The 25,230-nt window shown below is 39.3% G+C and overlaps 2 protein-coding genes across 3 annotated transcripts; one reads left to right on the top strand and one right to left on the bottom strand.

Annotated features, from left to right (window-relative positions):
• The first annotated feature begins 526 nt into the window (after window positions 1–526).
• Window positions 527–25,230, top strand: pomgnt1 (protein O-linked mannose N-acetylglucosaminyltransferase 1 (beta 1,2-)). Of its 2 annotated transcripts, XM_034708395.1 has the most exons (24): window positions 527–655; window positions 2,186–2,251; window positions 2,619–2,682; window positions 8,210–8,443; window positions 10,720–10,822; window positions 12,088–12,203; window positions 12,523–12,588; window positions 12,707–12,820; window positions 12,899–13,016; window positions 13,269–13,367; window positions 13,532–13,659; window positions 14,939–15,009; window positions 15,490–15,565; window positions 15,718–15,801; window positions 15,993–16,034; window positions 16,493–16,551; window positions 17,945–18,017; window positions 18,439–18,567; window positions 19,695–19,820; window positions 19,941–20,005; window positions 20,098–20,142; window positions 20,230–20,365; window positions 20,566–20,675; window positions 21,960–25,230. In XM_034708395.1, the coding sequence occupies exons 4-24, from the start codon at window positions 8,324–8,326 to the stop codon at window positions 22,039–22,041; spliced, it is 1,962 nt and encodes a 653-aa protein (XP_034564286.1). In that variant the 5' UTR covers window positions 527–655; window positions 2,186–2,251; window positions 2,619–2,682; window positions 8,210–8,323; the 3' UTR covers window positions 22,042–25,230. The 2 variants fall into 2 exon arrangements, with proteins under 2 accessions (XP_034564286.1, XP_034564278.1); XM_034708387.1 differs by lacking the exons at window positions 527–655; window positions 2,186–2,251; window positions 2,619–2,682 and adding an exon at window positions 7,914–8,044.
• On the bottom strand, window positions 4,484–6,500 carry LOC117828946 (interferon-induced protein with tetratricopeptide repeats 1B-like). The gene is made up of 2 exons (XM_034706371.1): window positions 6,496–6,500; window positions 4,484–6,051 (listed from the first exon to the last, which is right to left on the bottom strand). Exons 1-2 carry the CDS (start codon window positions 6,498–6,500, stop codon window positions 4,740–4,742), a joined length of 1,317 nt encoding a protein of 438 aa, XP_034562262.1. The 3' UTR covers window positions 4,484–4,739.

Genomic DNA, 25,230 nt, shown 5'->3' with positions numbered 1-25,230 from the left:
CCCACTCTAAGTGACTCACTTTTTGTGCCTCAAAGCTGGGATGTGGAAATCTTTCTGCAATAATTTGTCTCATACTCATCTTCTCGATCCTCCCCTTTCACTTGTGTTCTTGAGCTGGTTTCATGAGTTGATCTTGTTTGGGTTCGGATTTTCCTTGTGTTTTATCCATCTTTGTTTCCCGTTTCATTTTGAAGATTCCCTTGTGTTTCATGCCTTTGTTCCTGACTGTGTATATTCTGTGTTATTAGTTATCCTGTGTCTTTTGTGTGTTTAGTGATCCATGTCTTGGGTTGTATTCTTATGTATGTTCTTGTGTTTCTTAGTCTAGTCTTGTGTTTCCTGTTTTATTTTGTTGTTCTTTAACCCTGTGCTACCAGTTTAGTTTTACTTCCTGTCCTTGTGTGTTTCCCTCCTTTTTTGATTAACCGCATTAGTTTCACCTGTGTCCACACCTGTGTTAATTACTCTGTGTATTTAGTTTCTCTGTTTCCTCTGTCTTGTGTTTGATCATTGTACGTCTTTCTCGATGTTAACTGTGTGTTTTCTTTGTGTTCCCAGTTTTCTCTTTTGGATTTCATTCTTGGATGTCTTTACTAATTTTTGTTTGTACCTTTTGTTATTTTATTATCAAAATCTTATTTTTTTTCTGCCGAAGGTAGGCTTCTCCTCCATTTTCCCCCTCATGACAGCAGGGTTTTTTGGCCTTTTTTATTTTCTCACAAGAATCAGAGCTTAACTACAAACACAATTTCAGTCAAGTTTGCTTTCTCTAGATCCCAGACTGCCCTTTTTCTGCCATATTAGTTTTTAGAGTTATTTCATGATGTCCTTACATCTGTCCATCTGGTGGAGAGTTTCTGAAGGAGCCCCTTCCTTATCCTATTTGGACTATTTGAGACAGGGGATTTCATTTTCATTCTCTAGAGAGACCCGGTCAAAAAATCAGCAGGAAATCAAGGATTTATGGATTCAAAGAGTGAACATGAGTTAAATGTTAAAAGTGATTTATTGAGCAGCTGGAAAAGAGGTGCAAATGATTTATCTCTTCCCCTGCAGCGCAACGTTGTGCCTTAGTCTTTGAGATGTTGAGCTGAGGTGAGTCTTTACCGAACCATTGGACAAGGTGGTTGACTCCCTGCTGGTATGAGGTCAGAGCGTTGGTGCCACTTTGTCATCTGCGTACTCATATGTGTGTATTATATAAGACGCTGTAAACCGAAAAAATAATGGGAAGATGAAACATGATCTTCAATGATGGGCAGGGACAGATGCCAACTCAAGAACTCCAGTGTAGCCAGTCTGCTTTAAACAACCTCAAACCAATGACTTTAATAACCTTAATAACTATGTTTAGCGCACTTTTCAAAAACCTGGTAACAAAGTGCTTCATATGGGCGGCAAAATAAACAGGCAGGTTGAAAATCACACAAAAGCCACATCAAGAAAAAAAAACACATTTTAAAAGACAGAAAGTACCTTTAAAAGAACTTGAAAGGAATTCAATTATTTTAAGAGAACTGTGTTGGAATTAAATTAAGTTATATTTTTTTAAATGGTGAAACTCCCCCCAAAAAATCAATTTCACGAATGGCTAAATGATAAAAGTATGTCTTGAAAAGGGATTTGAAAGAGCTCACTGACTCAGCAGACCTGATCTCCTCTCCCTCCACCTAAATTTCCATGTTATTTTTGATGTATTGCAACCCATGGAGTATTCTCTAGTTGCTGAGTCGCAGGCTAGGTAGAGTGTAGAGAGATTGCTGTTGAGGGTTTGAAGTCTTGTTCGGGCTAATACTCGGTTTTGATTTAGTTTGAGTTACATTTATTTAAAAAAAGAGTTAAGGTAGGATTAAAGTAAAACTACTGTTAAATACAAATAGCTAAATGCCAATAAAAAGTGCTTTAGGCATTGATTTGCCCTACAATCACAGGTAAAGTTTAGTGTCTTGAAGAGCAGATGGCAAACAGCCAATTGTAGATGATTATAGGTTGTGCTGTTTTGCCAAACCTGCTTTAGTATAATTAATGTTGTATAATTGTACATTGACACCATAGTCACTCCCTATTTTCTATTTCAACAATAGTCCATGAAGAAATTCTAATATGTTATTCAAGAAGTAGGTGTGTAGCATACAGACCAGATTCACATACCATATTAATTATATCTTTATCTGTCTCTGTTTAGATTCTTCAGTGATCATCACAGAAAAACACAAAGAAGAGCGCAGTGTCTCTCAGACACTGGTGTACAGTCAGTACATTTACAATTAACCCTCTGCTTTCTTTATTTCTATTTTTATGCACTTCATTAAACAGTCGGCACACCTGTTTCCAGAGTTAATTGGTTTTGCCTTCGCCCTATCTTCCCCACCCACCTGTTAATACTCCCTTCATTGGTCTAAGTCATAGGATCATTTCTGTTGACTGTGAGACTGTTTGTTCTATTGCTGTGTGCCAAGTAGGTCTTAACTTGTTTACCCCTGAAACAAAAAAATAAAAGACCTATTAGTAGTGTGAACATGTTCTCCTTTTTACCTGTCTGTGACCTGCTCCTGGTTTTCCCATCTCCCACACTTGTTTGTAAGCATTCTGACTAGTAGTAATTCATTGTTTTGCAGCAGTTTGCCGGGTTCTCTGTGTGAAGCAGCTTCCCTGCTACCTGCAGTCCCAACTCCATCACAAGTCAGTGTTACTTTTCACACTCTGAATACCTCCATTGATTGCTACAATATATGATGTACTGTACATGACTGTAAATATGGTAAAGGATAATCACCAACTCACACATAAATTAATTTAGCATTTGCATTTCTTATACAAAGTAATTTGATAATTTTAGTTTGAAAAGGGAAAATTCTGCGAAATTATTAAGCATTTTTTGTCAAATATATTTAAAAGTCTCATAGTAAACTTAAAGAGCACCACAGGAACCCTTCACGAGAGAGTCTTTAAATGTATTGAAAGTTGCACAATACAGGGTATGGGGCAGATACGACCACAACCTTGACGTTAGGAACTGTAACAGAAAAATACACATTTAGGTGTCTTCCAAAGTCAAAAAAGCCTGACCTCTGGTTTTCTTTTCATAACCTTTATGATTAATGGACATTGCAGCTAAGTATTGATGATTCATAACTAGTTTGCTTCTCCCTTTGTTTTTCATTTCTTCAATTAGGAAGCCTTAACATCACATATTTATGACTTGGTTACTTGACATGAGTACCACTGAGTGTAAGCAACTTTTGTGCAGCCTTACCACCATGTAATGAGGTGTTTTTACTACTAGAGGGCACTGTACAACAACATATTTGTTTTACTTTCTTACTGGTTGTTGTTACTTACTGTGGGAGTGGTGTTTCTGAGGGAGCTAGATTTGAGACTGCATTGAGGTTGAAAGGGGAAAGCGAGGGATATGCAGAAAGAGAGGGATAGATACAGATAGACAATGGCAACATCTCATATGACCATCATTTTAGGTCTACAAAAATAACAATATTAATCAATAACAGGTTCAACCCACTAGGAATTATGGTGCTGACTGGTGAGGGTGACAATTGTTGAGTTAACTTGACAAAATCAGTAACAACAGCAGAAGAAGTGCCATCACTCCTGTAATTTGAGCTTGGGAAAGTTAGAATGCCAAGAAAAAGTTGGACACAGTACTACCATTATGTAGATAAGAACATGCAGCCTGAACATCTGTCTTAACATGTCTCTCTTTCAAAATCTGTTTTGTTTGTCAGGTATGTGTACACACAAGGAATTTGACTGTGGTAAACTTTGCTCTCTCTATACAACATTCAACATGAACATTATACTCAGGTACAGGCCTTTATTGGGCATTCAATATTTGACTTATAAATACAAGATTGTGTAAAACAATGGTGCAATGGTATATAAACATATACAAATATATATGTAGTTGTGTAATAGATGGGTAAATGTACATAAGGAAGTTATTCAGTACATGTATGGAGACTCTTTACAGTCCGGTCCTGTTTGGTGGCAGACTCTAACCAAACAGTTATTAAAAACTGCACAGAACAGACTGCCTGATGAAGATGCAGAACATGATCAGCAGCTCATGGGGCAGGTTGAACTTCCTGAACTGTCACAGGAAGTACAACCTCTTCTTTGCCTTTTTACGTATAGTGTCTTTTATGAGAGGTCCACTGGGAAACAATGGATCTGACTGTGCCAGGACTACTTGATCCGTCTCCTGTCTGTGTGCAGACTCATCACTCTCATGGATGAGGTTGATGACAGTTGTGTCAGCTGCAAACTTCAGGAGTTTAACAGACAGGTCCCAGGACAGGAATGTGAAGATGATTGCATGGCACAGCCAGTCACATTTGTATATCCGATCTGAGAAAATTTTGGATTGCCTGTTATGGTTGCGTACTTAACCTTTTAGCAAACAGTAAAATATATTTAAAAAAAGAAGAATTACAAGTTTAAACAAACAATCACAACCAGACTGTGACATGATTGGAATATGATTTTATTAACTCACAGTGTTATCCTTGTTTTTTGTTTTTTGTTTTTTGTTTTTGTTCTAGTTACCAGTATTTTCAATTAGGCCAGTGTAATACAAAGATTTGAAAACATCCTTTACATACTTTACCTGAGTTTGTTTCATCTCCACTTCATCAAAGTTATTCTCAGGCAATGCATTTGTTATTCTAGATTAGATTAACCTAAACTCTCAGTTGTACAGTACAGTTGTTCATTGTTGGCTCTTAGTCTTTCAGATTAGCCAGAAACTCAGTTATGTCTCCACACATCCGGTTTTTGTTTCTTTCCCTGATCCTCTGCAGAGTCCTGATGCTGTTTTCCCGGTAGTGAGACGGTAACGGTATCTCTGCTGCTCTCATGTGGTACTCTATTGACTTGTAGCTCTCCTTTCGAATGCAATGAACATATTTTGCATAGTAGTTGTAAAGCATCTGTGCGCCTTCAGGATCGAGGCCACTCTCTAGAAGCTCATTGAATATTTGGTCAGCTTCAACTTGGTTATTGGACTCTGCGTATATGTTTGCAAGAGCTATTTTTCTCTTAAGGGAGGACTGTGGGTAAAGAGAAATCACCTCCTTACAGAGAACGATTGCTCGGTCGATCATGCTGCGTTCCGAGGGATTGTCCTGGTTTGAAAAGATCCTCATCTCATAGCAGATTGCAGCACACCTCTTCAGATAACGTTCACCTGGATGTCTTTCCAAAGCCTCCTCTGCCAAGTCTATCGCCTCATCCATAGATATGCACATCCTGTACAGCCTCAGTAATGGTTTGATACCACTGTAGCTGCTGACCGGCTTTCTTAAAACCCTCCTGGCCAGCTCACGTGCGTCCACACCTATCTTCTTTCCTTTCTTAGCACATGCTTCAAGGTAAAGAGCGACGAGGTACAAGTTATCTGGGTCATGGTCTTTGGTAATCTTCATTTTCTCCAAGATGTCAGCCCCTAGCTCTTTGTTGCTGTTTTTAAAAGAATTCACTAATGCTAAGACGTGGCTGGTGTGCCACTCCACTGTGTCTGGCTGCATCCTCAGGGCTCTCTGGAAGTAATCTGCTGCCAGCAACTTTTCACACATGTTAAACTTCATCAGGGTCCAGGCTTTTTCAGCATAGATCTCTGGATGTAGTTCCTCCTGAGATGGAGATGGAGATGGGTATGTTCTCATCAGAGAGTTGACTTTTGAAAGGTAGGCAAGGCTCTCTGTTTGTTCTCCATTATGGTAGTGCAGCCAAGCCAGGTTCCCATGGTTCACCACTAACCAGGCACCCTCATCTGAGACAGTGTTTCTCATCTGGCGGAAGGCCTCTGCAGCTCTGCTGAAGAAACGCTGGGCGTCACCAGTGAACCCAAGCTGGAAATGTATGTAACCCTGCAGGTTGTAGATGTGACCCAGCCAGCTGTATCCCTCCACTGAGCCAATGTCCTCCAGCTTGTCCCTGAGACTGAAGAGTTTAAGCCTGCTGGGGTTCAGGTCCCAGGTGAAGTGGCACTGCAGGGCCTCCAGTCTGGCTTCCATTGACTGACCCAATGCAGCACTATTGGAGAAAAACAGAAGAGAATATAAAATATTTTTGAATAAAAAATTGATTTAAAAACATGCATGTAGTCTCAGTGACATCAGACATTACTTCCTGGAGCTGAGATTTGAGGCTTTCTACGACAGTCAGCGTATAACTTAAGATTTCTCTCGTGCAACATGCTTGGATAATGTAATGTGCTTTGTGGCATACTTTTCTTGAATTAACTGTGCTGAGTTCAGGTTGAGATAAGGAGTGAAAGAGCAACAAAGGCACAGGTATGCAGGCAGGAGTATGATGGGGACAAACAGGACATGGAAGAATGGAAGAGACAAAGGGGACAGAAGAAAGGGTGATGAGTAAAGAAATAATGGCATAAAGGGAAGAATAAGACCAAAAGTGTAATCCATAATGTGTAGCATAGGAGAGTAACAGATGTGACACAGGAAAGCAGATACTCACCTCATGGTCCACCTGTTACCTGTAGTTTCCAAACGTATGATTCTCCAGTTCCCAATCTTTATGCTGCTTTGGACTGTGCAACATAAAATCAGTAATGTTTAACCTCAACAGGTGCTGTAAATGATGTCATGTGGAGCGCTGGGTTTGGACTTTGTTTTCCAACCAACAGAAACCTGCAGCCACGTGTTCGTTTTACTGAAAAAGAAAATGTAATTTATGACTCGACAGATTAACAGGTTTCTGTAGATTTTATTAAGACTTTACTTTTTAAAGACTAACAAATCCCAAATCCAAAAGCTTGACCCTGTCTTTGTGAGTCATGAAAAAATTATAACAGCATGATTCTATTTAATGACACAGTTTCTTTATTTGGGGCGTGGGAAGGTGTGTCTCAGTTTGACACAAAGGGCAATGGTCAAAGGTTGAAGTCCAGGTAAAGTATTGAAATGGTAAAGTTTTGAATTTAGTTAACTTTAAAGATTTCACATATGACCCCTGAATGATCCAAATCATCATATATTATTTCAGCATAGACTACTGTACAAAGCTCCAACCTGAAATGTTAATGAAGTAATGTTTTCTTCTCCTCTATGATAGAATCATTCTTCAAAGTGACTTTTTCTCTGTTTTCACATAGGAGCTGATATTGTACGGATCTTGGCTATCATGTTTATTTGTTTCGGTAAATGAAGAAGGCAGCAGTCAGGATCTCAGGGGCTGAATGAGGGATTTGTTGTAGCAGCCTGTTACAATACAGCCCACATTGTGAAGTACAGTCGGCAGACATGACAAATAGCCAATCATTGTTTTGGACTTTGGGGTGGCCTATCAGATTTTAAGGGGGATGTGGCCAAAGTTTGTTCATATGCACCTTAACATGTGCTTGTATTTACCTGTCAAAATGTGATGAAGTTATGTGTTTGAAATATACAATTTCAAGAAGCAGTATTTCAGCATATGTTTAGTTTAAGTACTGCTCTATAATGTGTTTATGTTCTGTTGGATGTGGCAAACATCCAGTGTGTTTTTTATCTTATCTATTTGTTTTTCTCTTAAATGGTTAACCTTGCTCACTGTCTGCTATAAATGTTTGGCCCAGCTCATGTTCTTAGTCTGAAAATCCGGCCCGACCAAATATTTCATTGAATAGCTCTGCTCTACAGTAAAGATCATTCCTGATACCCCCAAAGTTGCAAAAGTACAAGTAAATACATAATATATATGGATTCATGTCCGGAGCTCTCTCTATCCAGAGATCATCTATTCTTAAAAATGAAGTTCTTTACCTCTGTAACACAAATACCTGGATAATACAAGGAAAACAGCATGCGACATAACCTAGGCAGTACCTTATTAGTCCTATAGGAGGCGGCCGTGAGCCTCGTGGGGTTCATTCTGCACAAAACTGCAGAAGAAGCTTGATGACGTAGTTTGATCTGCGACGTAAACACCGTGCATGTAGCATGTAGCAGCAAACACAAGCGGCTTTGCTGGATCCTGCTGCTTGCTACGCGATTTAAAAGACAATGCAGTATTTTTGGAAAACCCTGTGAGTGGTAAAGTTTATGTTTCATCGGAAAAGACACATTTAAGTGTGATCACATCCTGCTCTCTGAACTTAAAGAGTGGGAATAGTCAGTAAGTTGTCGCTAGCTGAAGTTGGTTGTAAGCTAACTTTATTTCTGACCCATGTTGTGTGTTTTTTTGTGTTCAGATGATGATGTGACGGACAGCTGTGTTTCGGTGGTGTTGTGGAGCAGTGGATGTCCCGGCCGGAGGAGCTGGAGGAGGGCAGGCGGAGGGTCTGAGCTCTGTGTCGGTGTCCAGGATGGAGACGTGGACCCCCAATCCCCGAGCCAAACCTTTCATCCCCCGCCAACAAAGAAGCCTGTACCTCACCTGGAAATACAAACTGACCAACAAGAGGTCGATCCGTCGGTTCTGTCAGGTAAGGGAAATAATCTGCTCAACCCTGTTGGACTGAAGTAACGCCCCTGGCTCTATAATGCTTAATATCTCACGTGTATGAAGTACCTGGATCTACCTGTTATAATACTGCACATACATCCATAAATACACTCTGGGCTTTCAGTGAGTGAATACTTTAGGGCAGGGGCGTCAAACTCATTTCAGTTCAGGGGCCACACACAGCCCAAGTTGATCTAAAGTGGGCCGGACCAGTAAATCATAACATAATAACCTATAAATAATTAAAACTCCAAATATTTCCCTTTTTTTTTACCGAAGAAAGTACAAGTACATTCTGAAAATGTTCACATTTAAGGAACTATATTTGTACAAAAACAGCTGTTGTATTTTTGCCATGGTGAGTCTCATAGTGCGGCAAATATTTTACTCTTTAAGCCCTGAAACGCATTCACCTGACACAGGGTGTAATGTTTACTGCAAAAGAACAGAGATTATAATAATGAAAAAGGTAAAGTTGATTATTTTGGACCCCTCAGCTCCAGCATGAATAGTTTGCTGGACAGTGTTGTATGCAGGGGTGTAGTGCTAGTATTAGTAGTAAGTGGATCATCTCATAGTGCTCTAAAAAGTCTTTATGAATCTCAACTGGATTATGCAAACAACAAGTAATCTATTTTCTTAGTTTGACAGAAAAAGTCTTGGGGAAAAAAAAGTGCCATTCAGGTCCGCTCCGTCAGCACTATGGTTTGATGCGACCCCCAGAGGACAAATTTAAAATAGTAGTTACTTTTATTGAAAATTTGCAGTTAATGTACAAAGTCGTCCCGCGGGCCGTATTGGATCCTCTGACGGGATGGCTTTGGCCCATGTTTGACACCCCTGCTTTAGGGGTTAAAGGGATAGCAAAACTCAGGATCATATTGCTTTTGGGATAGGTCGACAGTAAAAGACATTGCTTTATTGTTGTAGTTGATGAAGCACCTCTTAATAATATGGAAGAGGATTAGGGCGATTGAGAAATATGGAGGGCTGGTCAGCAAAACATTAATTTGAAGGTGTCATTTAAAAAAAGAAAAAAAGATTTAAATTCAGAATGCTGAGAAAAAAAAGTCAGAATTTTGGAGCATAAAAAAGTTTTTCTTAACCTGTAGTTCTATTAAAATTCTGACCTTTTCACAGAACTGCATTGAAATAACATTTTTTGGAGGGCAGATGAGCTAAAAACAATTAAAAGTGGTATAAAAGAAATATTCTGAAGTTAGTCAAATTCTGACAGACAGTGAGCAAAAAGTAATTATATCTTAAAGTGACATTTTCATTATTCTGACATTTTTTTCCATAGCATTGTGAGGTTGAAGTGAGGATTCTATGAAAAAATGCCACAGGATTGGCAGGGACAAATGCATGAAACATTGCTTCATACCACTGGAACAAACATAATGGAGGGCAAGTCGTTTTTTTAATCCTGAGATTAAAGTCAAAATTCTGAGAAAAGGCCACAATTTTGTTGTCCTCCGAATTCCCCTTTTTTCAGTGGCCCTTATCGTCATCCGTATAATTGTATAACCTTTTCATTTATTTACTTGTTTATTTGACAGGGACAAATGCATGAAACATTGCTTCATAAAGTATACTAAGTAGATGCCGTGCATACAGGTTTCTAGCCATGGCTAATTTCAACCGCTGTATCTGGTTAGGCTTCCAAAATTAAAGAATTGAATTTGATATTCTACAACCATTAAAAACATACAATAATATCAATGTATGCAATAAGATGTAAAACTTACACAATGGAGACCAGCGTAAAATGGAGATAAAAGAACAGAAACAGTTAAACAATGATTACTTTTTAATATAAGCACAAGGTGAACATATGTTTATGAGCTATGATTTTATATGTACAGTTAGTGTTCAGAGTTGCTTCAGTTTCATCAATTTCTATATGTGTGTGTTAAAAATGGTAGGTTCCATAGTACCCATTTTACCCCGAAGACTTTTGACAATTATCATTTCTTCCTTATATCAGTCTGATTGAAGCAGATGGCTTGTGATTGCTCGTTTTTATTTGGGAGAAATATCAAATGATGTGATACACTCCCTTTCATTTGAGCACACATAGAGCCTGAAGCAGAGAGTTAACAGAGAAGTTCATGACCAGTTTCACGATAACTGATATTTCTGCGCTGCATTGAGCCTGAGAATGTAGAGCTCATATACATACACTGTGTATATAGTTATATAGGAATGTCTTCATATTTGCATTATTTGACAGCACTGTATATTTTCCCTCCACAGGCTGGCGCTGTGCTGTTTCTGCTCATAACAGTCATAGTCAACATCAAACTCATCTTGGACACGAGAAGAGTCGCTAGTGAAGATGCAGCAGCTCAAGAATATGGTGAGACTTGTACAGCCAGGGGTTTTCTGCTGTAGCCTCAGCATTAGATTAAAACCTAACTTTGTGCCATTTGTTTGTTTGCATTATACATGATGAAAATATTGACTGTATAATTTTTTTTAGTCAGTCTGTCAGCTTTTGTTGACTTAATTCTGACCCCTTAAGATACTCATAACTGGACAGATCGCATAACGCTTCAAGCAAACATTGTTGGTCACTGTCACTGTGAGTGTTTCAAAGTCAGTGTGTGTTCCCTTACATTTGATCAAATTGAATCCATCAGATTGTATCAAATCTTGAAACCGAGTCCTATAAAAGAAAAAAGGATTTCAAGATCTGAATTTAAAATCCAGTTTTTGTTGGTTGAAACTTTTGAGTATGATTGGAATAACTTGATCCAACAAAGTCGATGATTCTGCCCCCAGCAGAGTGTGGGATTTTGGCGCCCCTCTGTGGAAAAAGTGTGTTGCGTGTAGCACTATTTGGAGCAGTGGTAATCTTTAAAGCAGAGGTTCCCAAACCTTTCAGCCTGCGACCCCCATTATATAGGTGCATAAGACTCACGACCCCCACTTTCCCTCCATGTGATGAAATGTTGCTTCATACTTTATTTAGCTGGTCGGCAGAAAATTTGCCACCTACATGCACATGTGACTGGGTTTCCTGTGCTGTTATGAATTAACCTGCAGCTACTGATGCTAACTGTTCAGTAACCCTAATAATAATTATAATACTTTATTTATATAGCACTTTTTACAAGTAACAAAGTGCTTGACAGCGGGCAATAAAAACAAGAAGTGCAAAGCAAAATTAGGCGAAAAATCTCAGGGGTCATCTGGCAACAAAGAAAGGCAGAAAACTAATTAAACCTTTTTGTGTTTGAAGGTTTTATTTCAAATGTAACTATTTTTTTTTTCTATATTTTTAAAATAATGATTAAAATATGCAATTTTAGATTACTTTAAGAAAAAAAAAACATTCTGGAAGACATTTTGAGAGCCCTCAGGAGGTCCTGAACCCGCTTTGGGAACCCCTGCTTTAAAGGCCTGTATCTGGATCAGGTTGGTCAGTGCGGCCGGTTTTCTTTGGAAAATTAGGACAATGTTAAATAAAATACCTAGTTCTCAAAAAAGTGAATTTCCAATTCTGGATTGTTCTTATCTGGATTTTAAACAACTTGGCCCAGAGGGATAGATACGTGGCTAATCTGTATCTAGAGTTGCATTACGTTAAGTATCTAATCCTGATGTTATGCTCCATTTCAGAGGATGCAATACCCAACATGGAGACGCCACGCAGGCCGGCTAATGGACGCAAGGTCTTGGACATCGAGGTGTACTCCAGCCGCTCCAAGGTCTACGTGGCAGTGGATGGCACTACTGTGAGTTTAACTGACAGATGGGTGTTTAAAATCAATCATTTGAAATTCTAAGTATGGTGGGATTAACTCAGCTGATTAAAGCTTTGTTGTAAGTGATTCAAATGATGACCAAGGATTCAAAACCTGAGACCTGGAATGCAGCGTCATCCCCAAAAAACGCTACAATAACACATTGTTCCCACTATTTTGTGGGATTCGTTTTCTTGTGTGACTCATGACATCATCGTAATAACATTTAAGCATTAACCCTTAAGATCTCAGTGAGGGACGTAGCTGCATGTGTTTCACAAAGTTTTATTTATTGACTCATGTTCTGCAGGTGTTAGAGGATGATATGCGGGAGCAGGGCAGAGGCATCCACGTGATAGTCCTCAACCAGGCAACTGTAAGCATATACTGCTACGTCTGTCATAATAAATAATAATTGTCTGCACTTTTCTGTCATCATTTCACTACGCTGGTCATCTTTCTGGATGTAATGTGTGCTGATGTGTGTATCTCAGGGTCACGTGATGGCCAAGAGGATATTTGACACATACTCTCCCCACGAGGACGAAGCAATGATCCTCTTCCTCAACATGGTGACCCGGGGTCGAGTCCTCATCTTCACCATAAAGGTCAGTGATAGCTCCGTGATGAACCAGATGTCATATATTCATGTTTGCTTCAAATTAAAAGGTGTTATCATCGTGCAGGATGAGGGGACGTTCCACCTGAAGGATGCTGCAAAGAACCTGCTCAAGAATCTGGGCAGCCAGGTGTCCCTCAACCTGAGCTGGAGGGACATGTGGACTCTTGTGGTGAAGAAAGGAGGTAAAATTTGCCCTTCTACTATTTGATCTCATTTTGACTCATGATGTTTCAAGATCTGCAACTTCTGCCTTCACACTAACACAGATATGGTTTAAAGGGGATGGAAGTTCATTCGTGGTCATGTGTTTGTTAGACGATGAAAAACTCAACTTTAAGATATCGGTCAACTCTGCAGACTTCACTAAACAGAGTTTAACAATCAAATCAAGCATTGAGCTGTGTGTTTGTGTGCGTGTGCGTGTGGGGTTCCAGGTCAGGTGTATGGAGAGAAGCATGCAAAGTCTCCCGCTCTCTCCACTTGGGGGGACCCGGTGCTGCTGAAGACTGAGGTGCAGCTCACCGCCTCTGAAGGTAAAACTGCACAAGCACGTCTGCAAACTATGAAACATGTCTTTTCAATCATGAAAATAAACGAATCAAAAGACGCATGCTGTAAAGACGTGAACATTTAATTTAAACCTTTGTTGGAGATGCATTTGTTGAATGTTTCTGACACGTGATCCTCCTCCATACAGAGGCAGAGTGCCACTGGGCGGACACCGAGCTGAACAGAAGGAGAAAGCTCTTCTGCAGCAAAGTTGAAGGATACGGCAGCATCTGCAGCTGCAAAGACCCGGCACCCATCGAGTTCAACCCGGACCCTGTGAGAACCTTTACTTCACTGCTTTTTTCTTCCTTAACTACCACTGCCAAAAAGTTACTAAATGACTAACTGAGTCATTGCATTCTAGAAGTAATGCGTTACTTAGGTAAGTTAGTTCAAGCTCACAGATTGTGAAGCTGGCGGTGATTTCAGATCAAACCTTGGATGTTTGGAAGGAGCGGCTCCTCCTTGGTCCGCATAGAGCTGCACTTGGTCATCGGTTATTGCGGTGTCAAGCTCTCTGTCAGCTAGCTCAGTAGAAGCGTGTTGATGGTTAGGACGAGGACAACAACTTATCCCAACATTCTTGTCCCTTACCTCGAGGAGGGACAAATGAGGCTGTAATTTCACAGACAGGAAGCTGAGTGATCTTCAGACTCTGTGTTTACTGCAACAGATATTTTTTATCCCAGGATGAAGCTGTTCTGCTGTAGGCGTAACCTCACCTGCCGAGTCTGACGATGCATCTTATGTAGTTGTCAGCTATTTGATAAGTCCTTTTAAATTTTTGTAATTTTAACAGCGTTTTTGAATTTGAACAGTAACTTGATACTCTACTTGTTTCTGCAAAAAGTAGTATAGTTACTCAGCAACACCTTACTCACAAAGCTGCTCAGGAGACATTAAAAGCATGTTGGCACAGCTCCCTATCTACAGGTTTTTATTTAGTGACACCCACCTTTGATTAAAGTTCAAAGGAACAATTTGACTTTACTGGAGTTCTGCTGTTTTGCTTCCAGTGAAGAGTTGACTGACTGTTTTTGCACCAAACTAGGACTGAAGACTTTATACCAAATTGCTTTAATCTCTTTACATTGTTCCTCTAAGAATTTCATCAGCAGACAACTGAGCTAATGAAGACTGCAGACTTATTCCAGTATTCATCTGTGCACTATAGTATTGCTTTCAATCCTGCAAACAATGTAGATAAATCAGAAATGTTACATTTTGAAGTGCTGGTAGGTGGATTTTGGTTGACAGTTTTGTGTTTTTGTGCAGACATGAATCGTTTGCATAAAGGTTGTGGATTATTCATATGCACACTGTTTTTAAGCTTCGTTGAGTGTACAGCTTGTTGATGATTTTGCACATTTCCTCCTTTTTCCTGCTGCAGAAATATTCCTCCTGGAATATAGTTTCATAATATCTTGATAACTTCCTGCATAGTTTCCAGCCTAGATTCACGGGCGTTTCCATACTGCTGTGTTTGGTGGTTAAAAAACTTAACTTTACTTTGTGAAACTGAAGCTTATTTAAATCGCTTTACTTTCTCCTGCAGCTGACGAACAACCACGTCTTCAGTGTCCCAGTTGCTGTCATAGCAGGAAACAGACCCAATTATCTCTACAGGTGAGATTGTAAAAAAAACAAATGATAAAAAATAAGATTTACAAACCTTTTGATCTTGTCTAAAATGAAGAAAACACAGTTTAGACATGGCTCCTAATAGAACAAATATTTTGTTTTTGTTTCATTAGCTTGTTATTATTCTCCCCTCTTTGTCCATATCTGTCAGTGTTTGGTAGATGAACTGCTTTTCAGCCTCGCTCATTGACAAATGAGGTCAAAAGACAGAAAATGTTTACAGAAATAAATTACAGCTGTGTTAGTTTTTTAATTAACTATTTGGAAAATGATTGCAATTCATAAACAGAGTAACCACAGTGAGCTGGAGTTTAGAGAGCGATGGCCGCTCTTCTCCTTGAAATTGAAAGTTAATTCTAGCTGTTCACTCATCTTTGTTTTGGAAAAAATCCAGCGCTAGAGAAGCAGAAAAAGTAATTTTTTGTTCCTATAATAAGTTACAGATTTTTGTCGTCTTTGTTCCAGGATGCTGAGGTCGCTTCTCTCAGCTCATGGTGTCAACCCGCAGATGATAACCGTCTTCATCGATGGATATTATGAGGTACCAACTGAACATAAGAGAGGGGATGATTTAATGCTCTGTTGACACTCCCTGTCCCAGCTGAGCAATTTCCACAGGACAGCCTGTTGGTGTGATTTTAGGGCTGACATCTCATTCGCCTGATAACACCTCTTCATGTGTTTCAAACCCAGGAGCCAATGGATGTTGTCGAGCTGTTTGGACTGAAAGGAGTGCAGCACACACCTATCAGTATCAAGAATGCCAGAGTGTCCCAGGTAAGCACAAGCACTCCATATTAAAGGGTTAACAGACTTTCACTTAAAATAATTCAGCCCTTTCTTTTCTAATGGATGTTACTTTTCTATGTAGATGACTTTTCTTCATTAGCTTTAGCCTCATTTCAAGTTCTTAAAGTGGATAAACAGCTGTGATCAATGTGTGTTCCTGCATCTTCTTCCTGCTGCAGCATTACAAGGCCAGTCTGACTGCAACCTTCAATCTGCACCCAGTGAGTACTCTGCTAGTCTTTTGTCCAAAAGGCATCAAAGTTAGACTTAAGCTGGTTCATTAAATCACAGAGTGATGTGAGCTGTTCAGTATCAAACACTCAAATTTTAAAGCAGGGTTGTTGTTTTTTTAGTTTGCCTCTATATGAAGAAAAACTCATCATATCTTCAGTAATTGATTAGTTAATTGATAAGTCAATTGTTAGTTGTCCAATGGGTCGCTGTCCTTGAACACAGTAGTAACACAGAACTGACCCACCATGTGTTACTCAGAATCAGAATGCATAGCAGATATGAAGAATCTGCCTTTGTGATTTTGGTGCAAAGAAGGAATGAACATAGAAGTAGAAGAAAAAGTTAAGTTAAAAAGACTGAAAACATATATATGAAAAATGAATAATAAAATATAGATAAGCGTAATTTTGACTATATACATGTTTTTTTTTTCAACTTTCATCAGGATACAAATTTTGCCATCGTCCTAGAAGAAGACCTGGACATTTCCATCGACTTCTTCAGGTATGCATAACCAAACAAGCCAACTGACAGATTTATATGTATGATATTAAATCAGAAATAGAAGTCAGCCTGTCGATGGTGAGGTGTATTGACAAGTTTTAAAGATACAGTGTACAGAAATGGGAATATTACGCAATATCCAGCAGTCAGATTGCAGATTGAAACTCTACCTTGCTCACCCCTCCGGTCTGAGAAGTGACAGTGGCACCAGTGATGCACGATAAGCATGATCCTGTATTAATCAAGTTTTTACCATCAAAAATGTCTATCAATTCAAAATATTTGGCACACAACAAAAAAATATCTTTATATTCAGGTGTTTATACAATGATTTAAAAATTCTTATGAATATTATATTCCATTTCTACCAAGTCTGTTCTGCTAAATGTTGCTAAATACTATACACTGTACCTCTTTAATGTGATCTGTTTATTGTTTCAGTCATTTGTTCAGCAAAAAATATTGATCAAGAATACCAAATGTGAGGATGAACTGCATTTTATTGTTTCACTCATGAGATGATTTCGCTTGTTACAGTTTTGGATTGTTGGTTGGACATGATGAGCTTTTTTTTTTCAATGTATTTTAGAAATAAAAATCCACATTTAATAATAGTGTGGTGAAAAAAAGTGGCACGTGTGAACAGTTCAAGCTTCTAATTAACAGAGCCAATCCTGATTTAATCTTTGTGTCCCAGGCTGAGTGATTCATGGCCCATAGGATGGTTTCTGCGGCTTGTTCAAGACACATGAGGCAGTTCATTCATTTTGTTATGTATCTGGACAAAAGCTAGAATCAAATCTTCTTCTTGATCATAAAGAAAAGGTTTTGTTTTCATACCAAGCCTATAGCCTCGAGCAGGTTCCTGACATGAGAGGAATAAGCAGAGACAGCCCATTAACCCTCCAAGCTGTAAATAATCACCACTAGATGGCAGTAAACCCACAGTGATAAAGCAGCCATCATCCTCATGCGAAATCCAGTCCTGCTTTGTTTGACAGACCTGACTTAAGAGTGTGTTTGATCCAGCTTCATCGCAAGGTTTCAATGCCTGTTGTCTCCCTGAAACGAGAGGAAAAGTTTTTCCTCTGATCAACAAGAACAAGGCTGTTATTTTTTTCTGTTAACTGCTTTATGCTGAGGGTTGTACTAGTCCTGAGCTCAGCTGTATGAATATCAACATTTGAAAACGTACAAATCAGAACTCTTACTCAGACTCAAAGCTGTTAGATACGCTGTATCTGACTTCTTCTTTTCTTAAAACGGTGTGATAAAGATCTGAATACACCGCCATGGTGCAGTGAGGGAGTTTTTCTGCAGTGATGTTGTCAATAATACAGTTTTAACTCCTTTAATGTGTTTTGTTTATTGAGTTCTTTGTGATTTCTCGCAGTTTTTTGAGTCAAACTATCCACCTGTTGGATCAGGACGACAGTCTGTACTGTATATCAGCCTGGAATGACCAGGTGAGTGCAAGCTGCTGCACCCTGTACATCCACTCTCCCTTTGTTCAACTCTGTTGTCTTCAGTAACTCATCTTATTTGATCAGTCATTATGTATTTATCTGACTCTATCAGCTGTTTACATGTTATTCACCCTCTTATTTCATCCTCTCTTGCCTTATTTAAACAGCAACAAGCACAACATCCTCAAGCATGTAATTACTGCAGCATTTCAAACAATTCCACTGTTGCACTTGTGGTAGAGCTGTGTGTGTGAGTCTTAAGCTGTTGAATAACCCATATCAAAATGTCTGAAAGCCTCTGGAGATTTAAGGACTCCTTCTCTTCTCATTTGCTCTTGCCTGATTTCCACCTACTGGAGGGCAGGAACTCTTAATCCCCACAGAGAAGTTGCATGTCTAATCGCCGCCTGTTGTTGTGCAGGGGTACGAGCACACAGCAGAGGATTCGGCCCTACTGTACAGAGTGGAGAGCATGCCCGGCCTGGGCTGGGTGCTGAAGAAGAGCCTGTACAAGGACGAGCTGGAGCCAAAGTGGCCGACGCCTGAGAAGGTGCAGGATTAATCTTCTGTATTTAAAGAAGTCTGCCTTGTGCTTTGGATTGTCATGCATATTTTACACTACTTCTGAATATTGTCAAAAACAGTTACTAATGACCGTGGCCCATCAGAGTCACTTAGTCACCTTTGTTAACTATTTATTCAGGTATTGATTTGTACAGGAAAACAGTTCATTAAGTAGTTTAGGAGTTAAATCTTTTTCAGTGTAGCCAAAGCCAGAGACGAAGGGGAGTGAGACAGAAAAGCACCGTTGAGTATGTCGAGTGTGCTAATGCATTTGTGACTGAGGACAAACACAGAAAAATTCAAGGGCGTGTTGCTTTTCAGGCGAGATGTCTGGTGAAGATTATTTCTACATTAGTGTTTTTGAATTCACAGTTAAGGACTTTGTTTGAAATACAAATCCACTTTCAGTTTAACAAATGTGATTATGTGATGAACCCATCACCCCTTCCTTAAGCTACCAGAACTCATATTTACGCACATCTCTTTGTATTCACAAGTAAAATATCAAAACAGCAGAATGGCTGAGCTCTTCCAATCGAGGTGTTTAGTCACTAAATAGTTTTTGTTCTGCAGCCTCTGGTCCCAAGCTGCTCTGCAAAGTATTTTTAAAGTCTGTGACAAACTGGAAGCATCAGTCCAACTCATTCATTACAGCATCTCAAACATAGGCACACAGCTAAGTGGAGAAAAAGTGTGTGACACTGCAAGCTGCAATAGACTGTGACGGTCGGAAAAACCTGCCAAAGATCAGTCTACATGAGCATGAGAGATTTATGTTTTATATCAATCAGCTAGGTTAATGTCTTAAATAACGTTGAGTAAACTTAGGAGTTCGATGTTAGTCCCCCTGAGTCATTAAGACCAAACCTGAGCCAGAAATTTAGTTAGACACAGACCAAGATTATTCTGCAAAGTAATCGCTTGCAGGTGTCTCAATGTTTCTGTGAATAAACAATCAAATATATAACAACATCTTAAAACACAGAGGATTCAGTGCAAAAATGTTACTACAGTGTTCATGCGAAGTATCCATTAAGTTAATGAAAGTAATACAAAATTTAAAAGGTTTAAAAAACAGATGTTCATAAACTTACTGATTTGTTTGTCTCATAGCTGTGGGACTGGGACATGTGGATGCGAATGCCGGAGCAGAGGAAAGGCAGAGAGTGCATCATCCCTGACGTGTCCCGCTCGTACCACTTCGGCATCATCGGCCTTAACATGAACGGATATTTCCATGTAAGATATGAAAGAAATATGCTTAAAAAAAACTGAATAATCAGAGTTAAAAATGTGGTAGAGGTTGGCAGGAACTGTCCTTGAGTAGACCTTTTTGATCACACTTTCTCCATCTCATAGGAGGTTTATTTCAAGAAACACAAGTTCAACACTGTTCCTAACGTACAGCTGAAGAATGTAGACAGGTATGTGAAAAGTGGTTGCTCAATGTTTGTATTTAGATATTCCGTTTTTGCTATAATACAAATAACAATATCTGTTGTCTTGATCGTCACAGCTTAAAGAAAGATGGGTATGAAGTGGAGATCCAAAACCTGCTGAAGTGAGTAAAACTCAGAAGACTTCATGAGAGGGTAGATTAGAAATTTAACCTGGATGTTGCCGATTTAATGTGTGTGCGTGATCCTAGGGAAGCAGAGGTTCTGGACCACACCAAGAATCCGTGTGAGGACTCGTTCCTGCCGGACTCTGAGGGGAAGACCTACGTCATGTTCATCAAGATGGAAACGGAGACAGACACATCCACCTGGACTGAGCTTGCCAAGGTACGCAGCTGGAGCAGGAACTCTGACAGATGGACTTTTAGATACTCGTTATATGTAAATGTTTGTGCTGCTGTAACTGTTTTAAATCATGATCAGTGATATGGTCCCTTTAAAGTCTCTAACAACAGGATCAGGAAAGAAAAGGACATAGGGTTGAATTTTGAAAAGGAAACTGACCCCTTCTCCTGTCTCCTGCTCAGTGCCTCCATGTCTGGGACCTGGATGTTCGGGGATACCACAGAGGCCTGTGGCGACTCTTCAGAAAAAGGAACCACGTCCTCGTCGTGGCTGTGCCGATATCTCCATACTCGTGAGTAAAACTCAGATTGTACTTTTAAATGTGAGGGTCTACATGGAAGTCGCATCTCCTGTCCTCTTTGAAGTGCTTCCTCCTCTTCAGTGGCTGTTTGTGTTTTTAAAAGGTGTTTTAAGAGAGAGGGTTCGGTAACATGTTAAGTCAGTGCTACACTGATCAAGCTCGATTTCTGTGCAGCATTGAGCTCATATAAAAGAGCCTGGTCATCATCAGCATTGCTGATTGCACAGCAGTATTCAGTTGAGTGATTTAGACACCTCAGCTTCAGGTCCTCTTGAACCTCAGTCAGAACACTGGATGCTGCTTTTCATCTGAAGTTCCTTGCTGGTTGATGGTTCATACAAAGTGTAAAAAGCACACCAACATAAACCTACAAAAGCGTAAATGCACAGGAGAATTGTAAAAAAAAAATGACATACCCATAAGTACTGTAGCGTGGCTGGTGAAGTTGGAGAGACCTAGTGGTCTTAGCTGTTGGCAGTCGACCCAAGATAGCAAGGTAGCATCAGAGAGTTTACAGATGACAGATTAGGGATCTCCACACGGCACTAAGGAGAGTCCTCTCTCGGTCGGAACGTAGCAACAACTGCAATCTCAGAAGGTAACAACTCTGTATCATGAAACCAAAACAGAAAGGTGGCAGCAGTATAACAACAACTAGACTCTGACTGTTACAGTACCCATACCTCAGATCAGCCGAATGACTGAATGACACAATTAGATATCGTTTTTAGCCTGCCACAGTGTTAGGCCTGGTGAAAGTAGACTGCTGTGCTGCTAACTGGCCCTTCAACTCTCACACTTTCTGGGTTGGTAGAGCTATTTAGCAGGGAAATCAGTCGGGACTCGTAACATTTGTGCACGGTCATGCTCCATCCCTATTCGCCCCTCCTTGGCAAGATCGCAATTACATGCAGATAAGACAGATGGACTTCAAACTTGAGCAAAAAAAGAAATAACCTGCCTCCCACTCCGAGTGGAAATGATAGTATGTCTGAAACTTTTAAATTGTACATACATTCATGTCCCACTGATTCTTAATTGGGATTGCTGCAGCTTTTAGCACACTATTGAAGTAGAAGTAGAAGTCTTCATATTTCATTATGATTATGTGCCAGATATAAAGAAATGACATGTCAGAACATTCTGAGGTCAAAAGAAAACACCCATCAAAGTCTCCACCATAGTATTTAACACAACAAACATGTCCCTCCTTCCCTTTCTCACCCTTCATCACTGTCTGTCCACAATCTGTCTTTCTCCTTCTCTCATAACTAGTGTGAAGAAACCAGCCAACGTCACTCCCATTCACTTAGAGCCTCCGCCCAAAGAAGAGGGAGCACCGGTGGAGCAGATCTAATGTTACACTCGGACACACACTCAAACTTCAGCCAGTCCAGGCCTTAACTCTTCTTCTCCTCTAGCAACAACCACTGATAATCCAGCCTGGGATCCACAAACACGTCTGACTTTTCCCTGAACTTGTGTTCAAGAGGATACCTGGGAATTGGAGCCCTTCTTTCACTTTTCTATTTCACAAAGAGGGAGTGACACCACAAACTGCACTATTAAATCCGTCCTACAGCTTCGGGACGGCTTACACTACAACCACTTCTGCTCAGACAGGACTGTCGGCTAATCCACGGCCTTTAAAATCTGAGCTGTGAACGGTACAAATGACACAAACTCACTCACCAGAATTTACTTTTAGTTTAGCGTGTTTTTTTTTTTTTAACTACTGAGTGCTTTGTCCATTTTGTACATACGTTTTAACTTATGGCTATTTATTTTACATCAGTCAATCAAACACCAGATCAGTGTTTTGTTCAGTTTATTTTTTAAAGATCCACTTTGATCTGAATCAGTGCTTTTTTGAAGAGCCTAACGTTTACAGACAAAGAGATAATAATGTATATACAGTACATGCCTATATATATTTTTTGATGAAAAATGTAAAGGGTCAGCATATTTTTCAGCATTAGATATCGAGTTAGAGCGAGAGAGTTGATAAGAGCCCTGTGGGTTTTCACTAGTATTGACTGCCTGGGCCGGTTGCTGGATTGGGTTAAATGAGAGAAAGTCAATGGTGGCTGAGAGCGACAGGATCAAGAGAGTGGTGACAGATTGAATGCAAATCACTCTTCTGTATGAGAAAGGCAGAAACTCTGAATACATTGTGCATTATTCTGTGTGCATCTCCAAGTACAAAAATGATGCTTCCATTTCTTGATTTTTGTATTATTTTCTGTAATTTGTTTATATTTACTTTTTTATAGACTTATTGATTTAAAACCCCAGTAATGAAGAGATGACTATGCGTAGAGTATTTCAAGTAATTTGGCCCTAAAATGTAAAAAAAAATTGTTGTCATCAATTTTTTGAGTCTGATGCATTTATCTTTCAGGTTTGTGACTTTGCAATAAGTTAAAAAAAATGCCAGCTCATATATTTTTTTGCAAAAACAGGCGAAAATATCAAGTTTAAAAAAAATCATATATATTGTAGATACCTTTTTGAAACTATTTCAAACAGAAGATCAAATATTTGGGAGGTATGTATTTGTTTTTTCCGTTACTCGGGAGGCCACATAAAGCTGAATTGCACCTCCACCTAGGAGCATAAAGCAGACATGTTTGTGTAATTCCAAAAAATTTGACTAATTTGTAATTCCTCCTGCTCTCAGGTCATGATCACTGAAGAAAAAAAATGTAGAACAGATCATAAAAATAGTTTTATGAGACATGTTTTCACTCACTTGTCTCCTAGGGCTTCCATAAAAACAGAAATGAGGCTTTAGTTTGTTTCTCGGCAGTATTTAAGACAATTTAAAAACCATGCCAAGCTCCTTCCATTTCTATTTTTACTAACTTGCAACCCACAAAGAATTCTTCTCTCACAATACAAGTTAACAATCCCAACACCCAAAAAACTGAAAGTCCTGTTGCATTTTTCGGCATGAGTGTTTTTTTTATTTGAAAAAGCAAACACAGAAACACAAACCTATCTCTCCTGCTCATTATATTTATTTACGCGCACACTATGTTTCATTAACCCTGTCATATTTAAGTGCAGTGAATGTGGCTACTCAATCCAAACCAACTTGTTCTTCAGTGTGCAGACTTTTGTCCTCTCAGCCACCAAATCAGAAACGCGGTGTCTCTCAACCTTTGATAGATTGTACTTTCTTATAGGGAGAAAACACGCGGTTAATCTGAGTCTTTTACATCAGCAGGTTAACTGTCATTAAATGGAAAAGACCGGCAGACTATTAAATGCTCCTCATGTACTTAATATTGAAGATAACTGCTGTAATTAGCCGGGAAATAGCAGAGGTGCTGACTCATTTTGGCACAGGTCCTTCATCTGTGGTTAAGTCCAACCAGTTCAACATAACTCTTTGAGGTTACACCCTACAGCGAGGCTAAGACTGGAAGTATGTGCTGCTATTGTATTGAGTCCATTATTTCAAGACTACAGCTGAAACACTTCAAAAGAACAAGCTCATATCTATATTTATGTTTGTGTTTTTAGATTTGACACATTATTTTTGCAGAATTTGTTTTGATTTCACTTTTTTATGTTCCATTTTAAAACATGATTCATCTTATCTGGAGATAACTGACTTTTAACCATCTCATAATTACAAAATCCAGATCTTGTAATTGTATAAAGACAAATGATAACAACACTTAAAGTTTGTTTTTTGCTTTGAAATGTTTTCCTTGACTTTGAGATGAAGTACGAAATGATTTGATACTGCTTTCTATCCCTGCAATGTTCATCACTAAGCTGCAGAACCAGTTATACATATCAGTTTAACATGGATCAGTTTCTTAGAGTGCATAATGACACTGTAACGTAGCCGCAGGCGAACAAATAGACACTTTCAATCAGTGTTGTAAGAAGATAATTGCAATCTCTCAAGCATCTGAAGGTTTTATTAATGGAATTTCTGGAATTTCAAACTGATATTGAGAAAGAAATGTTCTCCCACCACTCCAAGATACTGTTGAGGGGGATTCATCGACCACCACAGCTGTGTTTATCATATCATGATGTTTTCTAAGACTCATCATCATCTTCATCTTTACTTTAGAGCGACTTCCAGCTGTCGAAACATTTAACCGACTATGAATGAGTTTGTGACGGACGTGCAGCTCGATTAGTTTTATTACGTTTTGATCTGTTGTGTGAATTTGTGTGTGCAGGAAACCATCAGACAGAATGACTTACTAAGCAGCTCATGTATTGACTGACTGAACAAGTGTCCACTTTTGTCCTGAAGATTTCAGTTTGCTTTTCTGAAACAGAAGTAGAAGAATCCGCCCACTTCATGGAAGGTCCTTTTTCCATTCACTCTACAGTGTGCTTCTCTTTGTCTCCACAGCAATACATTTAGTTTTATTTAAAGCTGTGAGAGATGGTTGTGTGTGTGTGTGTGTGACGATGAGGAACCATGGACATACTGTAAGCCTCGGATGCAGTTTGACGTGTATACGAGTTCCTTTATCTTTTAACATGGAAATGAATAAAGATGTTTTTTACTGAG

Source organism: Notolabrus celidotus, chromosome 2, assembly GCF_009762535.1.
Source record: "Notolabrus celidotus isolate fNotCel1 chromosome 2, fNotCel1.pri, whole genome shotgun sequence".
NCBI classification, from domain to species: domain Eukaryota; kingdom Metazoa; phylum Chordata; class Actinopteri; order Labriformes; family Labridae; genus Notolabrus; species Notolabrus celidotus.
The sequence above is the reverse complement of the archived record's forward strand: the minus strand, read 5'-3'. Positions and strand labels throughout refer to the sequence as shown.